Here is a 27,490-nt window from a genome sequence, read left to right as displayed (position 1 = left end):
ACTTCCCTCCCTCCCTCTTTTCACTCTTTCCTTTCTTTTCCACATTACCAGGGGGTGGCGTGTGATTGACAGATGGGAACGAATCATAATTTTTTTTTTTTTTTCGTAACCTAAGGCCATCTTCTGTGATTGGCTTGCCAGCTGACATCTCCAAACCTCATTCCCTCCCGCCCCCCCCCCCCCCCCACACACACTTTAATATTGGGCCTGTGGATGAGGCATCCTGAGGGAGAAAAAAGTAGAGAGAGAGAGAGAAAAAGATATCTACCTTAGGGAAGAACCTCAGAGAGAGGGAGGGAAGGAGAGGACGGGTAGGAGCGTGTGTGCATGTGTGTAAGAGACACTTATTCTCTTAACTACTAGGAGACAGACACACTTTCCTGGCCCGACTCAAAGGAGGGGGGAAAACAGGAGGAAGATCTTTTTTTTTTTTCAAATATCATTTTAATCTTCTCCCTCGTTCAACAATCAAGCTCAACCTAAAGCGTGGAAACTCTTCTTCGCTGCCTTTGCCGGGAGTTCTATGTATTGATCCATTTTCACGTCACACACTACAAGGCTTACCTCATGGATTTGTACCTGATTGGATATTTGATGTGTGTGTGGTTGTCCAGCTCACGGGTGCTTGGAGGCTATCCCATCTGGTGGTGAGTACAAATCCACAGTTTCAGCATCAGACCCTATAGCTGCATGAAGGAAGAGAGAGAGAGTCTTTTTTTTGGGTCAAATGATCATTTCTGAGAGGGCAGAATGTGCACTTTCAGTTGACTGCGTGGAAAAATGTTCTCCGGCCCAGTCCAAAGAATCTTAACCTCAAATACTAGTGCAACGGAAAAGGTTGGCCGTTCTTTCCCCCTCCACACTCAGGTCCATTTATCATGTTGGAGTATGTTGTGATGCAAAGAGGATGGGAACCATTGAATGATCTAAAACGTGAACTTGTTATTTTCAATCTAAGGTAAAATACTTGAGCGAGCGGTTGCCATGTCGATGTGAATTGTCAGCGGGACGGCGTGAGTCAGTGAGATCATCCATCAGTACGTTGAATTGTGGGTATCGCTCGAGGACGATGACAACACTGATGTTGCTTGTGAAAACGCAACAAAGCCTCCAAAAAAAAAAAAAAAAAAAAAAAAGGCTCCCGTTTCTAAAAACCATAATCCACCTCTTTCTTGCAATACAACCATATAATTTTAGGAGCGCCTCGGGGGAGAACGACGATCATGACTTATAAGATCAGCGTCATTTTGTTTTCTTCGCTATTGTGCGTCACTGTTCTACATTCAGGCCGCCGGCCCCCGTGTTTAGGGCTTCTTCTTTTAGGGGGGGGGGTTGATGTGTTACATGCACTGAACGCAGAATCTGTGACAAAAGTTGCACACAATTTTAAAAAATATTACATATTTGCAGTGTGCCACGGCGTATCAGCTGTAATTAAATTAATCCTTTTTTTTCTTAACCATATAATTTCGCTTTTCAATTGTACCGCAATTCACCCCCCTCCGCTACGGATTTGTCAGGAGACAATATGTTTAGGTGCCGCAGGGTTTTTATTCTTTGTTAAATGATCCCAGATCGCTTTTGGCACCACTAACTGAAATTTAGAGGTTTATCTCATTACAAATTCAGCTACATGCAGCTGACCTCATAGCTCCGGGTCTCCTTTTGTAACATAAAGCTTCTATTTTGGAGATATTTGCGTGGGCGTATGACAAAGCTCTCTTGGCTCACAACACAATACTTGTCAGAGCTACTGCACTTTTAGTAGCCCAACTAGCATGTGGTCCCACCGTAGTGCTGTCCAAACCACGAGCATCTTCTGGTTTCATTTACAGAGCAGGCAGCTGCCAAGCACACAGGCCACGGGGCTGAAGTGTTAATGGCAAAGAGGACTTTACACCCACTCCTGGCTGCAGCGAGAACCATCAGACAAACAGTGACAAAGAGCACAGAGAGGATTGTCTCTCTGTGAATTACCTGCAGCTGTTCTGTTCAAGGAGCTTACATGACACCGGTATAATGTTCGAACCTCAACAATGCGCACCACCTTTGATTTGGGTAACAAATTTTGAAGTGCAGGCTTCGGGGAAAGGGGCGACCGGGGGGGGTGGGGAGATGAAAAGCAGAGCCGTAGCTCCAGGTGACTGGGCAGGTGCTGAGGAATGGGTGTCGAACAGCGCTGTCAGTGGCATCACCCCGCGGTGTCGAACATGTCCAAAAGGAGACAAAATGAGGTGGTGTGTCAAAGCAGAGGGTGCCGAGTTTCAGCGAGGGCCCAGGCAGGCTCCTCTCGGCTTGTGTCTCAGGGGCGATGACTTGGTCATAAATTCTCCAGCCAAGGTGGGACGGGTTGGAGAGGGAAGAGCAGCTTTGAATGCTTTATGCCTGGCAGCCTTGCTTTTACAAGATGGGGTGTTGAAAACAAAACAGAGCATAAATAACTCCGGTGATATGCACATATGCGCGGACGGAGATGAGGTGCAGTAGAAAGACATAGCAAACTAATGGGGAGGTGGGTTTGGAAGAAGGCGAGACAGAGTAGTAAATTGCCTTCTTGAAATGCAAGAATGTTGGGGAAACAGCCGTTTTCTGTACAACACGGGTCAAAAATCAAAGTTTGAGAGAATCCGCGACGGCTTAAAGCTGCGCTGCGACTCCACAGGTCCAACGGCGTCTCTGTCCAATTATCTGACAACGCCGTCCTTTCTGTGTGGTTTTATATTGAAATGATATCTGTTCTTGGATCCAACGCCATGTTTCGGTTTCACCCTTTAACCTATGTCGAGGAATATCAATATCTAGGACTGTCTGTGACATAATATTCTGTTAATAAGAGTCGTTGATTTAAGCCCGTGTGGCTTAACTCATCAGCTATTCTCAGAGCAGCCTAAGCCGCTCTGTCAGCCCGCTGTGTGTTTGTGTTCCTTGCATAAACAGCGGCGGTCGTAAGTGAATGATGACAGTCACTTTCAGCAGAGGAATTACCTCAGCTGAATTTCCTCCAACACCAACCATCGAGCATCAGCGGCGATTATCTGTTTAACTCTGTCACATCACGCCGCGCACACACACACACAGACACACACACACACACACACACACACGGGAAGTTTAAATCCAATAACTGTTATTCTCTAAATCCTCTGTTAGCATCACTACAGTTGAATCTGCAAGAGAAAGCAGAGACATTGTGCACTTAATGTCTGGTTTTGTGCATATTTCAAGCAGGTTCTTTTCATATGAATTAATATTTTTTGATGCTCAATATCAAAACAAACATTGTCGTTATTATGAAACCAAAAGGAGACCAATGGGGAATGATAGTGGAGACAGATAAGGGAACGGTGCACATGATTATAAACGACAAATCAAAGAAATCAATGCAGTCCTGATCAATCGATCCATCTTTACATAAGTGCACCTGTCACCACTCAGCTGAAACTCTAATGGCAGGCGGGGAAACATGAGGGATATGAGGCCGTCATCTAACTGCTTAATATTCTGCTACGAACGCAGACAAGTAACTCTGCATCACAGGAACAAGAAATACTATTTTTAACAGTGCAGAAAAAACACTTTAAAAAGCTGCTACGCATATAAAAAGTATTCTATGTCATTTTAAAGCATCCTTTAATTAAAATTCAGAGCATGCGTAAGCCTAAATACAACTTCCGACTAAAATTGTGTTTGCCGTTAGAAGGATGACTTGAGGAGGTTTTGGGAACAACCAGGGTCTCAGTAATGTCATACCTCTCCAAAGGGCTCATGCAAAGCTAGCTACCAAACTTTCCAGTCCAACCTGCGCGGCTTAAACGGGGCTCTAGAGTCCATCTCTGGGTCTCAGGAATGTCATTATCTGCCCGTGACCCCCCCCTCCGTCTCCAATCTTCAATCCAGTCTTCAACCCCACAAACCCCTACCACTGGCAAAGGGATCACTTAAATGATTCTTACTGCGGGAAAATCCTCCGTCTGCCGCCTCGTGTGAAAAGATCAAGGATGTTCGGGTATTCTTCTCAGCGGCGGTGCGGTGCACGGGGGAGAAAAGAGCAGGAGAGTCCAGAAGAATGTCATTCATAAGGAACTTTAGGGTTCCATTATGAATGGATGAGGGCCGCCGTAGGGCCAGGGTCAAAGGCAATTTTGGGATAAAGCCAAAGAGAAATGTCTCCACGAAAAGTGACGTCCACAGGGATACAGGGAATATGGGAAAAACATGTGTATGAATATATGTAATTAAGGGCAATGTTGAAAAACAAGCAGCCAAACTGCGTCACAGCATTATTTAGGCTCTGATCCTTGCACATTATGTTATGAGAAAGTTTTTAAGTTACACAGGAGTATGCAAAAATATGCTTTATCATGTGGTTCTTTCATAGATGTGGTTTTGTTATTGAATGAATGCTTTATAATGAAATACATTGTCATGAAGACATGAAATCACCTATAATGAAGAACATTTTGGCCACTTTGCCGAGTCCTTACCTTAGCTCTTAGGCAGGTGTAATGCCACTACAAAAAACCCTTTGTAGAATTAAATTAAATGTGCATTTGAGAGTATTTGTCTATACTGATTGTAAATGATGTTGTCTATCCCGATGAGGAGAGAAAAGCAGTCTTTAACAGTACTTGTTTTGTCAGTGAGAGTTACCTTCATGCACTGAAACACGTTACTTCACAAGACAAAACTTACAAGACTGTCGTCACTGAACAAGCATGTGGGATGACATTATCCCGTCTGAACTCAAGCTGGGCGAGAGGTTCAAAGGAGAGTGGTATTTCAAAGCAGCGAGGGCGAGTTCTAATCTTCACACACAATCAAAGGACGTGCAGTGTGCTCCTGTAGGAAATGACAAAGTCCCCCGGTGCACAGCTATTAGCCGCACTAAAACACAGGCCAGGACAGTTCCTCAAAGAGAAAACGGCGACGGCCAGAGGCAAGGCGATCATTAGGGGACACGTGTGGACACACACACGCACACACACACGCACATACGCAAGCATGCACACACTTTTAAGTCTTCATTACCTGGGTGATCTCACCTGTGTGGCGTGTTACTGAGGTTAATTATTAGCCGAAAAAGCCATTTCTCTGACACACAGGGTCAGTGACAGATGTGTTGCTCACACCTGTACGGCCTGTATTCAGCCAACACCCTCAGGTCCCTGTCCGAGTCAAACAAACAACTAAAGGATGCAGCGTGGAAAGGAAGAGAGGACTATCGTTCAATGTCTCGATGAATTACAAAGAATTCTGTTTACAAAAACTTCAAATAAAAGGTGTCATTCATTTGCAATCACAAAACTGATCACATTCACACCTGGAAGCTCCACTGAGCAGCTCCGACACTGGAGCGGTCAGGGTGAAGGGCCTTTGTTTGAAGGCACATGAGTGGTGGAGACTGGAGAGCGCTGCTTATTCACCTTCCTCACCTCCGGTCACAAGTTTGCATCTTGTAAGAGTTTCAGTAGAAGTGGCAACACGATCCTTTGAGCCTAAATGTCAAAAGTTCAATTGTCTTAAAAAACAAGCAGCTTAAGATGGTTTAATTGCAACTAAAATTCCCCGTCGGGTAAGTAAATCTAGCAACTCACTTGAAAAACTAATAATTAAAGTACCCTGGCGTCACAGCTGATGGTGGAAGGAGTAAAGGACTGAGCCTCCTCGCTTCCTTCTCATCTCTGTTGGGAGCTGCTCATGAACAGTGAGGACATGGCGCTCGAGAGAAAAATGGCGACCAAAGTTTGAAAAATGATCCTGGGAATTTGAAGTTAGTTGGCGTTAGAGGGACGTGGATGAAACTTCACATATGTATTGGGCATTTTGCTGCACTTTTGAGAGCAAGGCGATTAAAACAGGGCTGTTTTTCAAAGGCGTATAAAACTGAAGTGTCGTAAGAAGAGCCGACAGCATCTCGATCGCACGGCAGCTAAGAGGGCAGTCTGCTGTTATTCGATTACAGCCAATAAATAAAAACTATTTGCAAAGCGAGTAAAAAGTGACCCACTTGCCTGAGCAGACAAAAAAAATCTAAACAATAAAGTTCAACCCTACAAGAGCGTCCCCTTCATAAAATAAAATAGGCTAAAATTGGCATTTTTAAGATCTAAATCAGGAATAATCAGATCAAAGAGTGTGCGAGCAACACAATGAACCTCCCCAGATGTTCGATGCCAGCTCTTTGGAAAGTCCTTCACATTTCAGTCTGCACCAGAAACGCATTGATGTAGACACCCAGCTCTGCTGAGGGATACGAAGGTGAAAGGGAGAGGCAAAAACATGCATGACGGGTGGTTTCATTGGGATCAGACATTCTGCCTGTGGGGGAATTATCTGCAGACTATCGAGCTCTGTTAACTGGGTTCAACCCCAAAAATGCAGCATCACACCGCAGCTTTTCTCAGCGTTGTTGGGGTTTTGTTTTTTTTCAAAATGACCTAAGCATGCAAAAGTCAACAGCAATTAGGATTTTAACTACGATGCGGTGTTTGAAATTGCCACAGAGGAATTCCAGACATACAACGAGAGATTCCAGACGATCCACTACGAGTTATGATTTGCATAGGACGCAATCCTGCTGACAATTCAAGCAGCGGTGCCAACAAGCTGCCCCTAATGAGCAGAGGCAGGGAACAATGCGCTGTTTGAGTTGCGGTTTCATTCACACAGACTCTCGAGACTCTCATTCAAACAAGCTCTGTGCTTTCAAGACAACAGATCACACTCTGTTGCGTCCACCTACGGACGCACCAGGCCAGCGAGCCTCCGGTCTGCAGCGCGTTTGTCGGTGCCCTTGTGCTCTCCGGTGCACTTGTGTTCAGAGCTACTGCCGCTCTCACTCACTCTCTGACAGGCAGGTTCACAAGTTTACACCCTGTTCAGTTTCCCCTCTTCACGTCTCCGCGCTTGTGACTGCAGGGGCTCCTTGTCCCAACTCCACACTCTCTGCAACTGTCGGCGGAGAGGGGAGAGGAAGGGGAGGAAGGGGAGGTAGAAAGAAAGAACAGGTTGGAACATTTTTCAGGGGTCCTGTCATTTTTTATCTGATCAGCCAGGAGCTGTTGGACTACAAATCAAAAGTGTGCCAGAGAAAAAGAGAAGACAACAAAACACAGACAGGAGCTTTGCATTCCAGTCTCCACCAGGAAAAGTCCCATCCTCGGGCAAAGCCGGCAACTTTCCTTGGCCCACTTACTCTCTTTTCAGTGTCTTTTTCTCTCCGCTGACTCTGTTGTGGGACTTAGAAGTGAAATTCGGATGGCAATGTTTTCAATGCAGGGCCTCATTTAGCAACACGATGTCCTCCGGGCAAATCTGACAAGTTGAGCTGCAGCGTCAACATATAGAGGTAAATTAGAGGTAGAGTTTAATGCAAACAATATTCTCAGAGTCTGTTACCGCAGAGGCCTTTACAGGAGCCCGGCTCTCACGGAGGAAGTGACAGCAACACACTTGGGACTCGCCGCTTCAGGCACAAAACCCAGCATAAGATAACATTATTAATTTCTCTTTAATGAAATAAGTTAACTTGTTCAGACACGGCTAAGAGCGGCTGGCACCCGTCGTCGAGAATGGCAAATACACTGGAATGCAAAAGCATTTCATCAAATATGAAGCCAGAATCAAATCTGTCTGCGAGGGTTGAGTCCCGTCAAATGACTTCTCGACTCTATTCAGCTGTAGGTTTTAAACAATTACGGGAAATATCATGAAGTTGCTATGGCATCTGGAGCTAAGTGAAGTGTTTTTTTTACAAGCTCTCTGCACGTACAATAAAAGAGAGGAAATAAAACAATTAGAAGTTCATAAAAGCCTCAGAGCTGAACGAATCCTGGTATTTTACCGACTTAGAAACGGATCAAAAGCGAAATCCAACCATAATTGTGGACCTGCACAAACAAAGTGCACTTGAATACATCGTCAGCTCTACAGTAAGTATCCTCTTGACCCGAGAGCAATAACCCCAGCGAGTGTCCCAGCTTGTGATGAAACGCAATGGAAAAATGATATCATCTTGTATCGGCGGTTTTCAGCATGTCCTGCAGCAAGAGTGCAAGCCCGCGCCACAATTAACGCTTTTACAAGGAGGCCTCCCGCCTCCCGCCTCTCGCCACCATCGCCGCGATAACCTGGTTGGAAGTAGAACTTACAAGTAGCAACACAACGGCGTAGCTCCCTCCTGCCTTCATACATGCATGCAGGTTTTCCACGAGTTGTTCAACAGTGCCTAAGGAACAATGCATGCAGGGATGGATTGTGACAGGCTCTCTAATCCCTCGCTTTCCCTCTCTGCTTCATCCTCGTACGTCGGTTTGCCACATCAACACTCCCAATTTGTTCTGAACTACAAAAGACTAAAAACGTCCATTAGTAAAACATGAGTGTAAAACATATTTCATGTTTCTGACCAGCGCTCAAGGGGGATCATTTCAGCTGAAACCGTGTCATGGGCTACTCCTGCACAGGTGTCATTGTAACTGAATGAACTGTGATGTTCAGTTTTGATGCTGATTCATATTCAGACACCTTGCTCCGTGTGAACTCTTACTGCACGTCTGTAAAGGCCGATCTATGACTCCTCACTGCGACTTTAGGCCGCGGCTGCACGAGCCGTCCAAACTAAATCAAATCCTATGAACACGACGGATCCTGACGTGGGCTCAGACGTCCATGACTGCGATGCACTTTGATACAGAACTGGATTAAATTAGGTGAAATACCCCTTTATGTCCAGCTCTGAGATCTTATCTTACCTTTTACTTCTAGTCCCCTCCATTTCAGAAGGAAATATCGTCCTTTTTTCTCTTTATTTGTGCGTAAAATTCTGATTGCACACACAAAGCATGTTTGCAGGAACTGAGGGAAAAATAATTACCAACTATTTCGGTGATGGATTCATTACAGACATTTTTCATGCAAAACGTGGCAGCAAATGCACTTTTTCAGGCTTTCAAATATGTAAATGTTTACCTCTTCTCTGTTTTATATCGTATTATCACTTGTATCTATTTGGGTTTTGGACTGACAAAACATTTACATCCCTTTGGACTTGAATCGTTTAAATTTTTTCACTATTTTCTGACATGTTATAAACCAAACGATGAATTATATAAACCCTTAGTTGCAGCCCTAGTGATAAGCTTGTGTTATATAAGCTGCACGCATTAAGCTAGCATGCTACATTAGCCTTTAGATAAGATGAGATACATTTGATTGTCTCCAAGGAAATCAGTCCTGGGCTAAAAGTGCTAAAAGTGTTGCACATAAACAACACAACCATAATTCCTAATAAGGTAGGTGGGTTGCATATTGCACATCCTCCTGGGTAAACATATACTTATAAAAGGTGCATAAAAGTAAAGTTACAATAAAAAATGCTGCATAAAACATTACATGTACTAGCTCTACCTGAACCAGCTACAATATTAAAACGCTTTATGTGTGTTCATCTGTTAATAACCACAAACACCAGACAGGGGACATTAACTACGTTAGGTTTGACGTCCCTGTAACGTATAACGATAATGACCCGACGTCAGGTGCGCGAATACAAAACACACTAGTTAAGTTTGTGTTTTTGCGAAGGCTTAATCCAGAAACCTACGAGTCAAATGTGGATTAAAAACATCAGCGGCTCTTGAGATCACTCACCGCTGTTAGTGAAGAGATGCTTCAAACAACAAACAAAACACTCGAGTCAGCGGCAGGAGAGAGAAGACGAGTAAACGAGTCCACGTGTGACCAAAGATGGCAGCCGGACGTGACGTATGCATTTGTTTTATATGGAAATATACAAAACATGGGGATTAACATACCTACAGTCTATGGCCGGGGTGGGAGAGCCACTGTCCTGCATGTTTTAGGTTTCTCCTTACCCTAACACACCTGAGTCTAACTGTAATCAAACTGTAATGAGCATCAGCTGCTTGAGAACGAGTGAATCATTAGACTCAGGTGTGTGAAACCTAAAACATGCAGGACAGTGGCTCTCCAGGACCGGAGTTGCCCACCCCTGGTCTATGGTATGGACAGTGGTGGAAATGAACTAAGTAGATTTACTTAAGTACAATTTTGATGCACTCTACTTGAGTAATTCCATTTTAATCTACTTTATGTGGACATTTGAGTTACTGGTTACTTCACAGATTAAGATTATTAACATAAAATATTATAAACAAATGAAAAAACTGATTATTTTAGATGTAGCAACACAGCAGGATATCAGGTAAATAAAATGAAAAGTGCTTTTTACATTAGTTCTGCATAACACAAATACTTTTACTGCTTACATTTTGACGCTGATACTTTTGTGCTTTCACTTAAGTAACACTTTGAACGCAGGACTTTCACTTAGAGAGTATTTCGTCGGTGTGACGTTACTATTTATACTGAAGTAAAAGCTCAGAGTTCTTCTTTCATAATAGATAATTGAACCTTGTCATAAAATGTTGGTGATGGTTTTGCACAAGTTGGGCAGGAGAGTAACTATAAATACTAAGCAGCGTAATCCTCAATGCAAAAGTGTCAAATGTTAAAACACACGTGGCACACTCTGAGGGTGGGAGAAAAACAAAATTGTTCCCTAAAGTAATGTAAAACTCGTGCAGCTTAAGCTACTTTTTCAGTATTCAAAATGTATTACACCCAGGTTTTACACCCAACACTGTGTAAGGGCCTGCACAACACTGATTTATTATCACTGAGAGATAAGGAGCGACTGGGAAGATTTATTGACGTTCACGTGGCTGTAGGATCTGATTATGAGCAGGCACCTGATCACGATGACTTTGATTAATGAGGAAAACAAGCTGGAGATCAGCACCCCTGTTCTTGGATACTTGTACACGGGTCCTGGTCGTGACCTTCAAACTGTTTCTGGAGGCCTGCAGACTCAAAGCCGTGAGGTCAGGTGTCATGTTCTGCTCGACAGGTTCAGAGGGTCACCTGGTACTTTTTGTGCCTCTGGACATTTGGAGGCTGTCACACAGAGAGTGTTCATGTGTGCACAGACATGTGCTTCACCATGACCCCTGTGATGCAGACCTCCCACATCAGCAGCCGGGATATGATACGGTATTTCTAACAGTACCTGAGAGATGCTGCCACTCCACTTTTCTAACCCAGCAGCAGATTGTTGGTGGTTTTATTGCATTGGGAGTTGCATATCAAGTTTTTGTTTGTGTTACAGTCTTGATTGTGTGAATTTCCACTCTTCGGCGAGGTGTGTGGTGGAATCCCTTTGTTTCCTCTGCTTCATTTCTGTGGTTTCCAGCGTCCGTCATACTTCCACATCAGCCCAGTTTAGATACAGAGAAAACCCCCAACCAAGCCGTAAAACCCCCCCAGGCCTGTAGAGGCCCCATACGGACCTGCCTGGGCATGCACCTGCCAAGCCCTGCTGTTCGCTGCTGCTCTGCTGCTTGTCTCGTTCCCTGCAGCAGATTCCCCCAGCATTCTGCCTCTGTGGAGGTCTCTGCGTCTGCTGCTCCCTCATTCGGTTGAGACACGTTGCTCGTGGCTTCCGAGAAGTGAGGCAAAGCAGGCAGGATCAGCATGGCTCACATGTGGTCTGCACGCATGCGTGTGTACGTGTGTGTGTGTGTGTGTGTTTGAACGATACGCCTCATAACCCCTCGGGGTTAAGACTCTCATTAGCACCTAGCCAAAATGATATCCCTTTCATCTCATCAGTCCATACAGATCAAGTGAGGCACATCCTCTGCAAACAAAGACAAATAGGCTGGCAGATCCACAGCCTGTAGTCTAAACATGCTATGTCCACCACAAAGTCCCATGCGGTTAGCTAATTGATTCCATCAGAAATCCTGAATTCACTGGCTAAGCTTGCATGTCAGAGTGGTGGGCAAGCGGTTTAGCTGTCCTGAACAGAACCTGAAATGTAGCAGAGGTTGGCCCGGCAGTCTAAATACAGACATATCTCACTTTGGGATGGGGAGATTTTCCTTTGAGTGAACCGACTGATGTTGTCGGGGAGCGTGTGACACCAGCGTTCAAACTCAAGCTCTCTGTTGGGCATCACCCACTCGGGTCCATCCCATGACTGCGAGATTAGCAACCGAGCTAGCAGACAGTGTAATTAAGGCCCTTAGTCACTCAGTCAACAGACGGGGTGAAGTCAGCAACACTGGAGCTCAGTGATGTCGGTGGGATCGGGACTGGCTGGATGAGCTAATGTGGGCTGCCTTCGCTTCGGTAAACTTAAGACAAGAACATGAATGAGATTGATGAGCACTATCGAATTACTGCATGGGAACATCACACTGGGGGAAACAGCATTTTAAGTTTGAATTATTAAGTTGGATATGAAAGAGAAGAGATTTATTTTTCCTCATGCAAAGTAGTGTGTGAGAGTTTTCAGTAGTGTGTGCGACTGTTTCATCCTGTGATCAGACGGGGTTTCATCTTGGCACGTGAGATTTGTTTGTTGTGCGTCAGTGTCAGTCAGCAAGCTCATGCCAACGACACAAGTGGCTTATATCTGATTATGTGATCATGATATATTCCATTACAGCAGTTGTAAAAGCAAAACAACTCCGTCTCAGGTCTCAGTGTGTAAGCTCCACTGGCAGGCCTTGATACCTGGGAGCCTGCTGTAACAATGCTCACCTGAGATCAAAAACTGTGTTCGGGAGGGGGGGAGGGCGTCGGGAGGGAGGGGCAGGGCTTTGGTGGTAGCCATATGTAGAAAGCAAAAGCGCACATGAGCTGTGAACCTGTCTGAGGGGGGATTTTTTCCCTGTGACATCAATGGCTTGACTTTTGTGTCGGGGTGGGGCACTGCACTGCACTCATCTGTCAGAGTCAGTGGCTGCTGTGATTGGGTTGCGCCCTGCGGGGGTCCTGAGGTCATCCTGAGTGGCGCTCTGATCTGATCAGAGTCAATTGTTCCCCCATGATCCCCTAATGGCCTCCAGCACCACGCTGTCCGCTCAGACTCAGCCAAGTGCTGGAGAGTCTGCTCCACTTCTCTGGGAGCCGTTGGCAGCACATCTTCACATCCCTGTAAACACCCAAACACACGTCTATTGTAACGCGTTCGTCTCTTCAGAACGCAGTCCAGAAACATTTGTCTCCTCAGGTGATGCACAGAAATTAATAAACAAGAAATCTGACTCTGGCATCCTGCAGCAAATGCATCACCTTCTGGAACAAACCGCAGTTTTGTTTGAGCTTGTCATCACAAGAAGCATGTTAAAACATGGGCACGGCAAACATGTTTTCTCTCTCTTTCTTTTATTTCGAGAGAAATAGAAACCAATTAAAATTAATTACTTGAATGAAACTATAATGGTTTCTGGCATCACTATCTGATCTTGGCTGTCTCGTTGTGGTGATGAATCCCTGCTTAGGCACATCTGCACGAGGCTCCTGGTGAGGCAAATATCCTCAGATATGCTGTTTTCGTCCATCATCGAGCTCAGCTGGCTGTCATTCTTATCAAATCAGCTACAGAGGAAAACCGCAAATTAATGATGGAACTGCCGGGGCAGGTGTTTTCATGTGTTTGAAACCGTACGAGGGGGCTTTTCCCAAACCTAAGCAGACAGGTTCTCGTGTGTTATCTGTTAGATCAGCAGATCTGTGTATGCTAACAAGTGGGAACACTTTGAAAAGTCAGTGCTAATAGCTTGTATCCCTGCCCTGAAGTGGGTCTATTTGCCCCCCTGCTCCTCGTGGATAAGAAGAGACAAAATAAACAGGAGCTCTTAGTATAAACTACATTAAACAGATAAGTCAATAAAACACTCCAGTGTGAATCACTGTCACAGGGCTACGCTCACAGTTAAACTGGAGATGAATGAACACAGAAGTGGTCTCCTCTCCACGAGCAGGTGATTTTCATGGAGGTCGCCCCGGCAGGTCATCGTGTCATTTGCTGTGATGAGTACAACAATACTTTTTCCATACTTCCCTTTTTGTTAATGTATCAAAAGCAGTCAAAGATATGAAATGTTGCCTAAACACGAGACTTTGCTCTAAATACGACCTTGATATAAATCAGGAACTATCCGGCCAAAGAATGTACACACCTCAGGGTAAATGCAGTTTATCTTATTTTATCTTACGAGACGATTTCTAATCTGACATTCCAACGTCAGCTCTCGCTACGTCGCAGGGATCTATTTCAAACTCCTCAAACATTGGGAAAACACAGGCGTAGTCAGGAAATATTACGCCGGCGTGATTTATTTTCTCCCCGGGCGAAAATAGTGAGAATATTTACAGGGGGAAAAATATTCTTTAACCGAGATTACAAAATATTACAAAAGGGTAAAGATCCTCAATAACTCAAACACCGTCTCTGCAGCCGAGTCCAGACTGGCCGTGTTTCCATTCACATAGTTTCATGAACTTTTGAAAGAGTTGCATAATTATTAAAGCTAAATGGAAATGAGAACATTTGATACAACCTCCTGACCGCACAAAAAAAGGTTTTTACCCTTTCTTGAGGTGGTTTTGTGGAAAAACAGTCGATGCACTTTGAAACACCTTTGCCAAATAAGTTCTGACGTTAACTCACATGACTTGATCAGCTGTTTCCTGTCGGCGTCTTCCTGGACATTCCCATAACGTGTCTTCTTCCCCTGACGGAAGGAAACATGGCCCATACCAGCTCACATGAAAGAACAATTCAAACATGCCCAACAGACCGTTGTAGACGGTTAGATGGCCACGGTGACTCCTTGTGTTTCCAGTCAGCAACCTCTACTTCTTGTATTATGTTTTCGTCAGACCAAACTACATTGTAGCCTCGCTTAATGGTGCCTTCCCTGTCTATGCGATACAGGTCCCTGGCCCTTGGACAGCAGTACTCATCTCTGGGCTCCCAACCCATCCTGTGTGGCTCCATCCCCGGCCTGGTGCCCAAGCAGCTGCGTTTCTGTCGCAACTACATCGAGATCATGCCCAGCGTAGCGGAAGGTGTCAAGCTGGGGATCCAGGAGTGCCAGCACCAGTTCAGGGGGCGTCGGTGGAACTGTACCACCATCAAGGACAACTTGGCCATCTTCGGCCCGGTGCTAGATAAAGGTAAATTGTTAAATTGCAACAATAACATCTTTATTGCTCTATTCTAACGATGTACATAAAAGAAATGATGACCTAAATAATCTGTGCCAAACAACTGGCTACTGTAAAAACTACGGCTGAGGCTCTTGCATGCTGTGGCACAACGCGCACCTCAAGGCTCAGCACCGCCTGTTCTCTGGGCTTTTGCTGACAAACGCTTAACTAGGGCAATTACAATAATATACACCTTTCCTGGCTGCAGTGAGAAATGAGTGCAGCTACAAGCACTGACACATAATTCAACTTCCACCCATCTTTACCTTCTGTACGGCATTTGTCTACAGACTCTGTGACTTCTTTTCAGTTTTCCCAACCCTGTTTACACTCTCATACATGAAAAGAGGGTCAACGCAGTAAATCTGTCAACCAAACCTTACATACAGGAGACATCCATCAGGCGCTTCACACGCAGAATACTAATTGTAAGATATCTCCACACTAACTGTGGTCTTTTAAACAGTCCCAGTAAACCTGGCAGTGGGGAACAACAGGCACAGGTGTCCCGCTTTAGGCCTTGCAGTCCCTAATTATAAAGGTAGAAGTTTGTGTTGTGAGCGAGGCTACTGATTGGAAATGAATTACCCTGTGTGTCAGAGGGGAAGGAATCTGGGCAGAAATGGGCAGTGTGAGCAGTCCAAGCTCCTCAGTCAAATAAAAAGGGAGAGGGGAGGCCAAATGAGATTACAGGCAATAGAAAAGGGCCGGGGGGCTCCGCTCAACCCCTACTGTGCATGAAGACCAGTGCGCGCCTCACACAGTCCAGCTCCCACGGACGCCCCATTCACACGCCCTTTTGACTCTGTCATGAAAACAGGCTGAAAGGGGATCTCTCCCAACCTAGCCCGGGTGTTCACTTTGGGATAGGGAAGCGAAGGAAAGAAGGAAAGAAGGAAAGAGGAAAGAAGGGAAGGAAGAAGAGGGACTCACTTTAGGAGTGATGAATGGAAAAGTTTGAGTTCAGGAAGGGAGAGCTACCAACCACCAGCCCCAGCCACCTTAAGCTGCGTGCTGGCCATGGTGGTGCTGTTGGTGGATGCCTGGAGGAAGTGAGGGGGGGAGTGAGGTCCTGTGGTGGGTGGTGGTGTATGGGATTTCAGCTCAGGGTGTTGGCGGAGGGGTGGCTGGAGAGAGAGACGGGGGTGGGGGGTTAGGGAGTTTAGGGAATGCCAGCTCCGGGCAGAGCGGGGCTGTGGGGGCGCGAGTCGCTGGGCCCTTTGTGTGGATAATACAGTGTGACACAAGGGAAACAAAGGCGGATTGATGGGCCCAGCAGGTAGCAGAAGCAGCGCTAGCCATGGCTAACAGCCAGAGCTCCAGGGGCCCAGGGCTCACAGGCCCCTGTTGTGGAGGGCCCAGCTAGGCTTGCCAGGGCGAGCAGGGATGCCCAACCTGAGCACCGAGTGTCATCCAATCATGGAAGGACCAAAACTGCATCCTTTACTAAGAATGAACGATGAAAACACAGTATTTCTACACACAGGACATATCTAAAATAACATCTTGTCAACAGATGGGTTCAGTTTGTTCGTTTATTTTTCAACTATATCTGAATATAGTTTTGATTTACAGTATTTCAGCTTCAAAGACCACGTCAGATGATCCATCCGACCCTTAAATATTAGGATCAATACACTTGGAAATGTCAGAAATGCAGAAACATTACATAAAACCATAAAACAGCGCAGATATTGACCCTTATGGCATCATATTAGCCCTGAAGGATAACATAAAATGTATTTTTGTTTTGTAACCTTGCTTTGCAGAAACTTTCAGGGTGGGAAAATATGACTAGCCTCCAGCCAACATCAGTAAACTTTGTCTGTGGCTTGTAAAGTAGCCTGATCGGGTCTTGAAAGCCTCATTGGCAGTAGATTTGCTGAGGAATTTCTGGCTTTAGTAGCCACTGTGGTCGGCAAAATATAGGTTCAATTCTCTGGTCGTGTTCGTACAAATTTCAAAAGCTCAGATTGAGCATTTGAGTATATCAGGAACTCGGTCTGCTCAGTGCTCTTGAAAAGTCCGGACACCTCCCCTCACCTCTGTGTGTGTGCGTGTCTGCATGTCTGATACACCGGAGTGTAATGGGTGAGCCTCGGTAAGTGTGCTGTGATTGTGAAACAATGGTGTCTGGTTACATAATAAGCTGCTGCCTTCAAAGGAGGCGTAACTCCATCCTTCGGTGCAAAAAAGAAACAGGCTGACACACTGCTAGGTTTCACCAGAAGGCCTTGGGCTGTGAACAGGGACGGGTGGGAGGAGGCGGGGGTGACAACATTCCTGAAACACTATCCAGATGCAAAGCAGCGCACCTCAGGGATGACAGGAGGTCACTGAGATCCCACTGAGCGTTAGGCCCTCCTGACACAACCACAATGGGCTGGTGTCACTGCAGGGACTCAGCTCTTAGGCTCCTTCATGTGTCCTGTACGTGCTTCCTCGTTGCTGATCACGATCGTATGGTAAACACTGCCACCCATGTTTACACATTGTAAAACAAGAAGGGAAGTCAGAGAGCGCAGACAAGGCCGACTGCCGTATCTCGTAAGGTTAACGAAAATAGCCCTTCCACCAAGTTTCATGAAAATCGGTGAGGTAGTTTTTCTGTAATCCTACTGACAAACAGACAAATCAACAAAGTGAGTCATTGGTGGAGGTAATAAGGAACGGTAAGTGTTCTTCCATAGGCTTCTTCTTTTTCACAGTGGCACACAGCGGTACATAAACATGCCGTTTCAAAGATGATGATACTGTGTTAAAAGGTTATTGCCTGGAGGGATCCTTTTCTATACGTCTGTCTAGATGTTGGCAGCAGTAAAGGTTGCCTTGTGCATGTTGAACACGAGATTGACACGCTCTCTATCTCTGTCTTTTTCTCTCTATCTTTCTGTCTGTCTTCATCCGTCTCCTCTCAGCAACCAGAGAGTCAGGGTTTGTCCACGCCATAGCCTCAGCGGGCGTGGCGTTTGCGGTGACGCGCTCATGCGCCGAGGGCACGTCCACCATGTGCGGCTGCGATTCCCACCACAAGGGACCTCCCGGGGAGGGCTGGAAGTGGGGCGGCTGCAGTGAGGATGCAGAGTTCGGGGTGCTGGTGTCCAGGGAGTTTGCCGACGCCAGGGAGAATCGCCCGGACGCTCGCTCAGCGATGAACCGACACAACAACGAGGCAGGACGCACGGTAAACACACTTAGACACAAATGTGCACGGATGTCTTAAAGTATGCACTACATGGCCAAACGTATGTAGACATTTGAACATTACACTCATATGTTATTATGATGACAGCCTCCGATCTTCTGGGAAAGACCTAGAAAGCCAAAATGATGTTAGGTGATGTTAGGTGATAATGAGCGGCTCACAGTCGGTGTTCCAGTTCATCCCAAAGGTGCTGGGTGGGGTTGAGGTCGCGCTCTGAGCAGACCAGTCCAGTCCTTCCACACCCAACTGGGAAAACCGTTTCTTTATGGAGCTGGTTTTGTGCACGGGGGTGTTTGTCATTTCGCTCTGAAAAAAAACCCAATGGGAAACAAAGTAAATTGGTTCGGATCAAGTCACACAACACTGTTCTGCTCGTGCACAGGACGGAGGAAAGGCCATGGTTGATGAATAGAAAGGCAGTGGGAGCATAAGGATGGTAAACCTGACCTGTGGAGTCTAAATATCCACCTTTAAGATTTCCCTTCAGTTGAGCTAAGGGGCAAAATGTAGCACAACCGGAGGTGAACAGGGGGATCCAAATCCTTTAGGCCTGACATGAATACATACTGATGACCCCAAGACTTGTATCTGTAGACCTGACTCTGCCAGACAGAAGCAGGTTCCATTGTTTGTCCATTGGGATAAAAGTCATGTAATGCATCGCATTTGTTCCTTGGTGAAATCACTCGTACACGCATCTTAAGAAAGATCCGTGCGAGTGGTCCTTGCGTGCGGACCACTGTGCTCAAAACTGTGGCAAAATGGAAAAACTGAATCTGAGACACAGCAAAGAATGGGGAGTGGATTTATCCAGCAACGTTACTAATTGTTCATGTGACGGGCAGGGATTAGGAATCTGACTTGTCCGCACAGTTTCCAACTGAAAATGAGCACTTGACTTTGAATGACTGGTTAATTGCTCATCTAAGCAGCACCCTCCCTCCCTCCCTCTCCTTTCATGCCTTGCACCCCAATGAAAAATTCCCTGCCAGTCAAATAACCCGAGTGAGTTGAGGGGGAAAAGAAGGAAATCAGCTCAGACTTAAAACATCACTGGCTGCTGTCACCGCTTGGAAAAAAAATAGGCTCTCTGGCTGCTTGCTGAGGGGCAAATGGAGGGACCACACGGCAACAAGACAGCCCTTTGATCTGAGCACACAGGAGCAGCCGGGGAGACCACAGGAGCTAACTGAACAGCGGTACTGTCAGGAGTCTCCTCTCCTCTCCACCTGGCCCTCTCACGCTCCATTATTTAGCCCCGAGGGGCCTCTGGGACTTGATGTTGGCATGACAAGCTCACAGAGTGATGTCACTGGTCCACCAACCCCCACCTCTCTCCCCTTCCTCAGCCAGAGGTGCCACAGCCACCTGCCTTCCGCCGCAGCTGGGGGAATTCTGCAGCTAAATATAGCTGTTGAATTAAAGCACAACATAATCAGAACACAAAGGTAAAATAAGCCCCGCGGCAGCACACTCATGATGTGAGCCAGTGACTTCAGAGAGAATTAGCAGCGGAGCCTCTGAACTTCACAGCTGCATGACACTTAAATAAATTGCAGCCAGTGGCATATTGTTTTTCCTGGCCTGCTCTGCGAGTCTGCAGTGGTTTTGTTGCTCCGCGTTACTGAATTTCCTGTAAATTTACGTCCATAAAGTTTCTTGAGAGGAATCCTCCACCCAAAAATCGACCTTTTCACGATCAAATTCTCAACACCTGTAGCAGTTCAGTCACAGACAAAATGTTGGCATCGTACATTTGTGCAAACCCCAGAGACTTTGACATACAATGTATTTGGCAACTTGTTACAGCCGTATGAGACGCTCTCAGCTTTTAACTAGCTGCGATGTTAAACAATCCGCGTTCAAATTACGCGCCCAAAGCAAGTGTTACGGAAGTCGTGGTGGCGTATAATGACGAGCCCCGAACTCATACTCACACACTGGACTCTCACCAGGAGGCCGCGGTTCGTTTCCCACCCGTGTCCTGTGTGAAAGTGCCTTAAGTTACATAACAGATATATGTATTTGAACCTAAACCGTGAACCTTGAATTCACAACGTAAACCATGTGTTTAAAACGGTGACCGTGGAGCGTCGCTACCCAGTGTGTGACACCACGGGGTCCTGACAGAGCGTCGTATGAGATGGAGGTGCAGGAACATATCTACTGGAGGGCTGCGTGAGAATATATCATCTTTCAATGCAATCGTGCAGTGATGAAGTCATATATTGAGATCTTAATTGGTAATTACAAGCATTACAAACTCTGATGTAATGCATTTTGAGGAAATATGATAATTGCAGTTTCAATCTCACACATTAACATGGAAATGAGGTCAGTAGCTGGTGTCTAGGCCCCTACTTTCACTTAAAACTGTCATTTTGAACTGTCCATGCACTAAAGGTTGTACTAAAATCAGAACATTTCAGTTCTTTTCATTTGTTCATGTGCTATATACAGTATATCGTTATCGAGATATGAAATTACATATGTGGTTGCAGAAACTGCGTCTGGGTTGCCCGTAGGCCATGACAGGTGGCTGTGAACAGTGTGGAGCTTGCTTCTTTCCAGAGGAAGGCGGGTGTTTGCAGCTTGAATTCACAGTTGAAGTGATTCCAGTTGAGAAAAACTTCTCTTCACTTCACAGCGGTGCCAATTTAGCTGCTAAGGGAACATTTTTTTACGTTTCTATATCTTTGTGTCGTGACTCTGGATCGCTGTAAGAGTCTGTTGTGAATCCAAGCTTCAGAGCCACCGTCAGAGTCTCCAGGCAGCGACACTCTGAAGATGTACTTTTAGTGGAGTATTGCTTTAGGGCAGGGGAGGGCAGTTCCGGTCCTGGAGGGCAACTGTCCTGCATGGACCGGAATTGCCCACCCCTGCTTTAGGGCATCAGGAAAAATGGGTTATGAAAGCTTCGACTCGTCGTAGAAGCGATTCTGCCTTTTAACATTTCTTCTGAGTGAACATAAAAGTGTCCTCTGTGTTTCCTCAGACCATCCTCGACCACATGCACCTGCGCTGCAAATGCCACGGCCTGTCAGGAAGCTGCGAGGTGAAGACGTGCTGGTGGGCGCAGCCGGACTTCCGCAAGCTGGGCGACCACCTGAAGGACAAGTACGACAGCGCCTCGGAGATGGTGGTGGAGAAGCACCGCGAGTCACGAGGCTGGGTGGAGACGCTGCGGGTCAAGTACAACTTCTTCAAGCACCCCACCGAGCGCGACCTGGTGTACTACGAAGGCTCGCCCAACTTCTGCGAGCCCAACCAGGAGACCGGCTCCTTCGGGACGCGCGATCGGGCCTGCAACGTGTCGTCGCACGGCATCGAGGGCTGCGACCTGCTGTGCTGCGGCCGCGGCCACAACACCCGGACTGAGAAGCGCAAAGAGAAGTGCCACTGCATCTTCCACTGGTGCTGCTACGTCAGCTGCCAGGAGTGCGTGCGCGTCTACGACGTCCACACGTGCAAGTGAGAGAGAGAGGCCTGTGCTCTCAGACAAACTGACTGCTGGACTACAAGTGCTGCCCGCCCCGTCCTCCAACTCCCCAGCCTCCTGCACGACTCCCCCCGCTCCCCCCCAGACACTCTGCATCCCACATATTCATCAGCACACACACTCAGGCCCTAATGGGTAATGGCACATCAGCCATGGATACTTCTATACCTTGTTTTTGTAAAAACCCAGCCCCAGACTCTGTCTTCCAAACCACTACACCCATTTCCATAATATCTGAGCAGAAATTGCCTGTGTTGACCCGCCCGATCTCTAGTCCGCTCTCATGGGAAGAAGCTAGAGCTGTGCCACTTTCCCCTGCAGCATTGGGCCCCTCCCTCCCTGTCTCTATTTATTTCCCCCCTCCATGCCAACGCAACGTTTGCGGCATGTACAGTAACACTTTTTACCTGTGAGATTAATGCAGTAAAGAAAAGAAAAAGAAAAAGACAAAAAAAAAGAAACTTTCAGACTCTTTTTGCTTTTGAATAGAAAAAAGCATCTTCTAACTAACACCTCACTTCTCCAGCACAAGTTTCGCTGGTTTACCTTTGTTTGTTTCTTTAAACTAAACCAACCTCGACACCCCGTCACCGCAGCGATACCCAACGCAGCCCCCAGGACACCATCGCTTTGTAACTACTGAACTTGAACAGGTGTGGGAAGTGCCGCAGACACGTCTTTTTTGGTAAACTACTGAGCTCGTGAAATCCTCAGTGTTGCTGCTCTCCCCTGCTGACTGACTCTACCGGGAAGCCTGGAAGATATATGCTACAGTCTGATTTTATAGCCCTGCATTTCTGAAATATTACCATTGGGCTGGGACTGGAGGTATGCAGCATGTGTGTGAACAAGCATGCTCATTCCACGAAACAAACAACCCTTCCCATGTATACGTATGCACTATTCAGTTACTCCGAGTGGTAAACATTTGAGCATTGTTTACGCGAGCAAATTCTTCTCCACCGCAAGTCTGGCGGTTATGAATGACGACTTTGTTTTCTGCAGTCGGGGCACCATCGACCTGTAAATTGCTCATAATTTCCACACGCGTGATGCAACACAGTTGTACCTTATTCCACCTACAGGAGCGAATAACAACCGGCGCTCAAATGAGCTCGTGGCTGTTTCATTTACAAATGCATCAAACGTGAGTCAAGCTTCAGCATGCTTAATAGTAGTCCTGGTCTTATGAGCAAAGCGATTGCTGGGAGATCTTTTTATTCACCGGGTCCATGTAAGAGACTTTCTTTTATCACTGTAAAAAATAAAAAAAGTCAAAAGGGGGACGACGTGACGACATGTGGAGACCACAGTAGGCTCTGATTGGCTTTCGCAGCCTCCCTTCCTCCTCTCCGTGTTTTCCCTCCGTTGGACAGTTGAGGTTTTTAAGAAGCCTGATTTATGAACTTGTATTCTTGTCAGTACACCCCCAAAACACTCCTGCCTCGCGGTTTTGGTTTGGGAGATATTGGAAGAACAATACTGTAATTTACTCACAGAGGCATGGACGTGTGCCCGGGCGACTCTGACTCGTGTTTTTTAACAAAAGGGAATTATTTTCCGATCATTGAGGGAAACCGTTTAAATCATTTTTTTGGGGTGGACAGAAAACGCTTCCAGCCCATGTAGATTCTCAGAACATTAAAGGGATAGTTTGGGTCTTTGAAATGTGGTTGTATGAGGTACTTATGCATCGTACGTGCGTTACCTACAGTAGAGATGGAAGTCTGCACACAAGAGTAACGAGCAACGTACTGCTGTGGACGGGGGCAACAGCTTCTATTTGACCTTTTTTACACTTAAAAAATGTACACGGCATTTTTTTTTTTGGCACTTTTCAAGCCTTTTTATTAGATAGGATAGACAGGAAATAGGGTGAGAGAGAGAGAGGGAGAGACATGCAGCAAAGAGCCGCAGGTCCGAGTCAAACCGGTGGCCGCTGCCTCGAGGACCTTTAGCCTCTTTACATGGGGCGACTTCTCTAACCACTGTGCCACAGGCCGCCCCTGTATGCTGCACTTTGAGTAATTTTACCGCTTTACCTTGCTGTCGTACAGCAGTGTAAGCTTACGCGGGGGGAAGTGAAGCTGTTTCTCTTGTCAAAACCACCAGACTCCTTTGACAAAAGGTCATTTTACAGGAGGAGCTGGTTTACCATGCCGCGATCGATTAGTTAGCTTGTGTAACTGTGTAACTTTGGTGTTTTGAAGGGAACTAGCAAACAAACTAACAGATCGAGGCAGCGATAGACCAGCAACTCCTGTGTTTTTCGTTATAAAGTTAGTTTTTAACAACGGAGTCTGGTGGCTGTGAAGAGAGCGTAGACTACGGCTTCAGCTCTTAAAGTTTTTAGGCTTTTTGCCTTTATTTTGAAAAGTACAGTTGAAGATTGACAGGAATGGGGCGCGAGAGAGGGTTGGAGTCAAACCCGTGCTGCTGCGGAAAAAACTGAGCCTTTGTTCACATCAACCAGTTGTGAGCCACCAGGGCGCCCCGCTCCCTGCGTAAACGTAGACGGGGCTGTCTGACGGAAAGGTAAAGTGGATTAGAAAACCTATTGTTTGTAGTCAACAGCGACACATTTCTGCTTCTCCAAACTCCGGGTGTGCCGACCGCCACACACTGACTACGGAGAAGTACCTCATACAACCCCACTTCAACAATCAGAAGAATCTCTTTAAGCAGGAGGAGGTTGGGAAACTTCAACAGGAGCAGGATGATTTATGTGTGCATGTGTGTGGGTGTGTGTGTGTATGTGTGTGTGTGTGTGTGTGTGTGCATGACAGCTGCCAGTGACAAACAAGAGCATGGAAAAACGGATGGATGGATGGATGAATGGATGGATGGATGGATGGATGGATGGACGGCAGGTTGGCTCTGTTAGAGGTTTCCACACAACATGTTCTGACAGCCCCACCGGCTCCCTATTAATTATAGTCAACAACAAACATGCGCGCTAGTGTATAGGCTGTCCTCTGTGTGACATAGCTTAGCATTTGTGTCATCTTTTACACAGCCCTCCTTACCTGGGCCTACCTTTCTGTGTCCAGCCCCCCCACACACACACACACACAAACACACACTTCTCCCGCTATATCCAAAGTTTTGTACAAATGTCTTAAAGTGAATAATTCCCTTTTTATTTTATAATCGTAAATGTTATGTTTTTATAAATATTATTTATTATACAATGTATATATCTGTATGACTGAACTAAGATTATATATTTGAAGAACAAAACTGTCTCGTGCTTTTTGTCGCGTATGCAAACACACACACACACACACACACACACACACACACACACACACACACACACACACACACACACACACACACACACACACACACACACACACACACACACACACACACACACACACACACACACACACACACACACACACACACACACACACACACACACACACACACACACACACACACACACACACACACACACACACACACACACACACACACATAATTTGAGCCTGAAGAAGTATGGATCTGTGTTTGCCGAGACATGCTACAAACAGCCACGCAGCTACCAGACACACACACACACACACGCGCATGCATGCACACACACACACACACACACACACGCACACGCGCACACACACTTCTAAAGTAGGAGGATGGTGTTCCAGGCTGTGATAGAAAGCGCTCCCTGCATGATAAATAGATAAATAGTTAAATTAAATATCTCATCCTAAGACACATGAATCACTTCTCTTCTCGTATCAAAGTCATTTTAAAATGAGGCAGTTTTATTTTTTTTAAACCCTGTGAAAAGACTAAAACCAACACTTCAGCTTCTTCCTCTGTCACCATCGAGCTTCACTGTTGTTAAAATCACATCAGTGAATCAATGCTCCTTCATCACCGTATACACACACACTGCAAAAGCACCATTTCCTCCTGTTTGTCTGATAAAAACTACAGTGACCAGCTTTTTTAAACTGAAATGAACTGAACATTTATTCAGAATCAACTTCATATTTGTATCGACAGGCAGACTGAAGGACACATTGTTGGTTTTGGTCTTTTGGTGGAATTTGTGAACAATAGGAAAACAGAAGAATGCCTTTGTCTCAAAAACAGCAAACATGAATATGGACTATTACTGAAGAATCTAAAACGTTTTGGAGGGACGTGCGTGGTTATTATGCGTGATAAATAACCCGGATGAGGTGACACAATCACATCTCCACCATCAAAAACACAAACAAATCTAGAAATATGGCATTTATGAGTTTTTTCCAGACCACGGGAGGAGAGGAGGACCAACCTGACAGATACTGTTTATGTTTTTTTTTTTTTTTTTCTTTATGAGATAGAACAGACAGGAAATGGGCTGAGAGAGAGAGAGAGGGGGGGTGGGGGGGGCATGGAGCAAAGGGCCGCAGGTCGGAGTCGAACCCGTGGCTGCTACCTCGAGGACCTTCAGCCTCTTTACATGGGGCGGCTGCTCTTACCAATGTGCCTCCGGCCGCCCCACATATCGTTTTTAACCAGTTCATTATTTCGTCATCTCCAGAAAACAAAAGATTGGTTCCTAATATTACTTATAGTCTTTATCAGAGATCAGGAGTTCAAACGGGAGAGAGAGAGAGAGAGAGAGAGAGAGAGAGAGGGGGAGACATGGAGCAAAGGGCCGCAGGTCGGAGTCGAACCCGCGGCTGCTACCTCGAGGACCTTCAGCCTCTACATGGGGCGGCTGGACCAAAAGATTGGTTCCTATTATAACTTATAGTGTTTATCAGAGATCAGGAGTTCAAACGGCACAAACAAAGCCCATGGTGATGGACTTACTGACGTTATCAGAAGGATATCTGCATGCATGCATTTAGTAACATTACACTGTATAAACACAATACATGAGAAACAGAATTAATTGTAATAAATGTTCAGGTAGTATAAAACATGTTTCATGCATCTTTTATAAGTAAAAAAAAAAAAAAAGAATAAAACGCTAAATTGTGAGAAAAAAGGTCTTTATTCTTTAAATTTTTGTGAATGAATAATTCCTGACACTTACAGTCAGACGAGATCAGTCAGAACAGAATATGCGGGTGCACTGCAGACGCACTGCAGACGCACTGCAGACGCAGCCAGATAATGAAACAATGAACCTGTTATCACTGATAACTCACTGCTGCTGTAGAAGACCACATTTCCAGCAACAGAATTTCCATCTGCAGCACGGTCTTGAATAGTTTACCACTTTGACTCCACAATCCTAAAAGGACGGGATCAAAAAGAAATCTGCAGCAGAATGGATCACTTCCACTCTGGCCGCCACACACACACACGCTGCAGGAGCTACTAGCTAAAAGGTTTGGACCGTTTTGAGTCACAACAAAGACGCTGTGGAGGTTAACCACCGATGTCTGAGTAGGTCCATCTCATTATGACATGTCAGATTTCCCATAACTAGGAGATAATTGTTCTCGATCATAATTATAAAACACCCGTCCTTATGATTTCAACACGCCGTAATTATGAGAGGAACACTTGTTAATGAAAAACAACGGGTGTTTTCATGGAGACGGTTGTAAAGCAACATATAAACACCTACGAATGGTTCTGTGTGACCAAACGTGTGCATGGAAACATCCTCTGAAGCAGCATGAGAGCCTGTGACGTGTGTGAGGTAATGGTCATCACTTCATCATTCAATCCAGACACTACAGAGA

General features: G+C 45.9%; 1 protein-coding gene across 1 annotated transcript; it reads left to right on the top strand.

Annotated features, from left to right (window-relative positions):
* Window positions 1-308: 308 nt before the first annotated feature.
* On the top strand, window positions 309-24,874 carry wnt3 (wingless-type MMTV integration site family, member 3). The gene is made up of 4 exons (XM_083933341.1): window positions 309-647; window positions 14,810-15,051; window positions 18,003-18,268; window positions 21,285-24,874. Exons 1-4 carry the CDS (start codon window positions 568-570, stop codon window positions 21,762-21,764), a joined length of 1,068 nt encoding a protein of 355 aa, XP_083789467.1. The 5' UTR covers window positions 309-567; the 3' UTR covers window positions 21,765-24,874.
* The last annotated feature ends 2,616 nt before the right edge of the window (window positions 24,875-27,490 follow it).

Source organism: Echiichthys vipera (assembly GCF_963691815.1).
Source record: "Echiichthys vipera genome assembly, chromosome: 18".
Lineage (NCBI taxonomy): Eukaryota > Metazoa > Chordata > Actinopteri > Perciformes > Trachinidae > Echiichthys > Echiichthys vipera.
Note: the sequence above shows the minus strand (reverse complement) of the source record. Positions and strands in the feature narration are given on the sequence as shown.

Coding starts and splice junctions, on each gene's coding strand:
- wnt3 (XM_083933341.1), top strand. CDS start 568: ATGGATTTGTACCTGATTGGATATTTGATGTGTGTGTGGTTGTCCAGC. Junction 15,052..18,002: donor CGGCCCGGTGCTAGATAAAG/GTAAATTGTTAA, acceptor GTCTCCTCTCAG/CAACCAGAGAGTCAGGGTTT. Junction 18,269..21,284: donor ACAACGAGGCAGGACGCACG/GTAAACACACTT, acceptor GTGTTTCCTCAG/ACCATCCTCGACCACATGCA.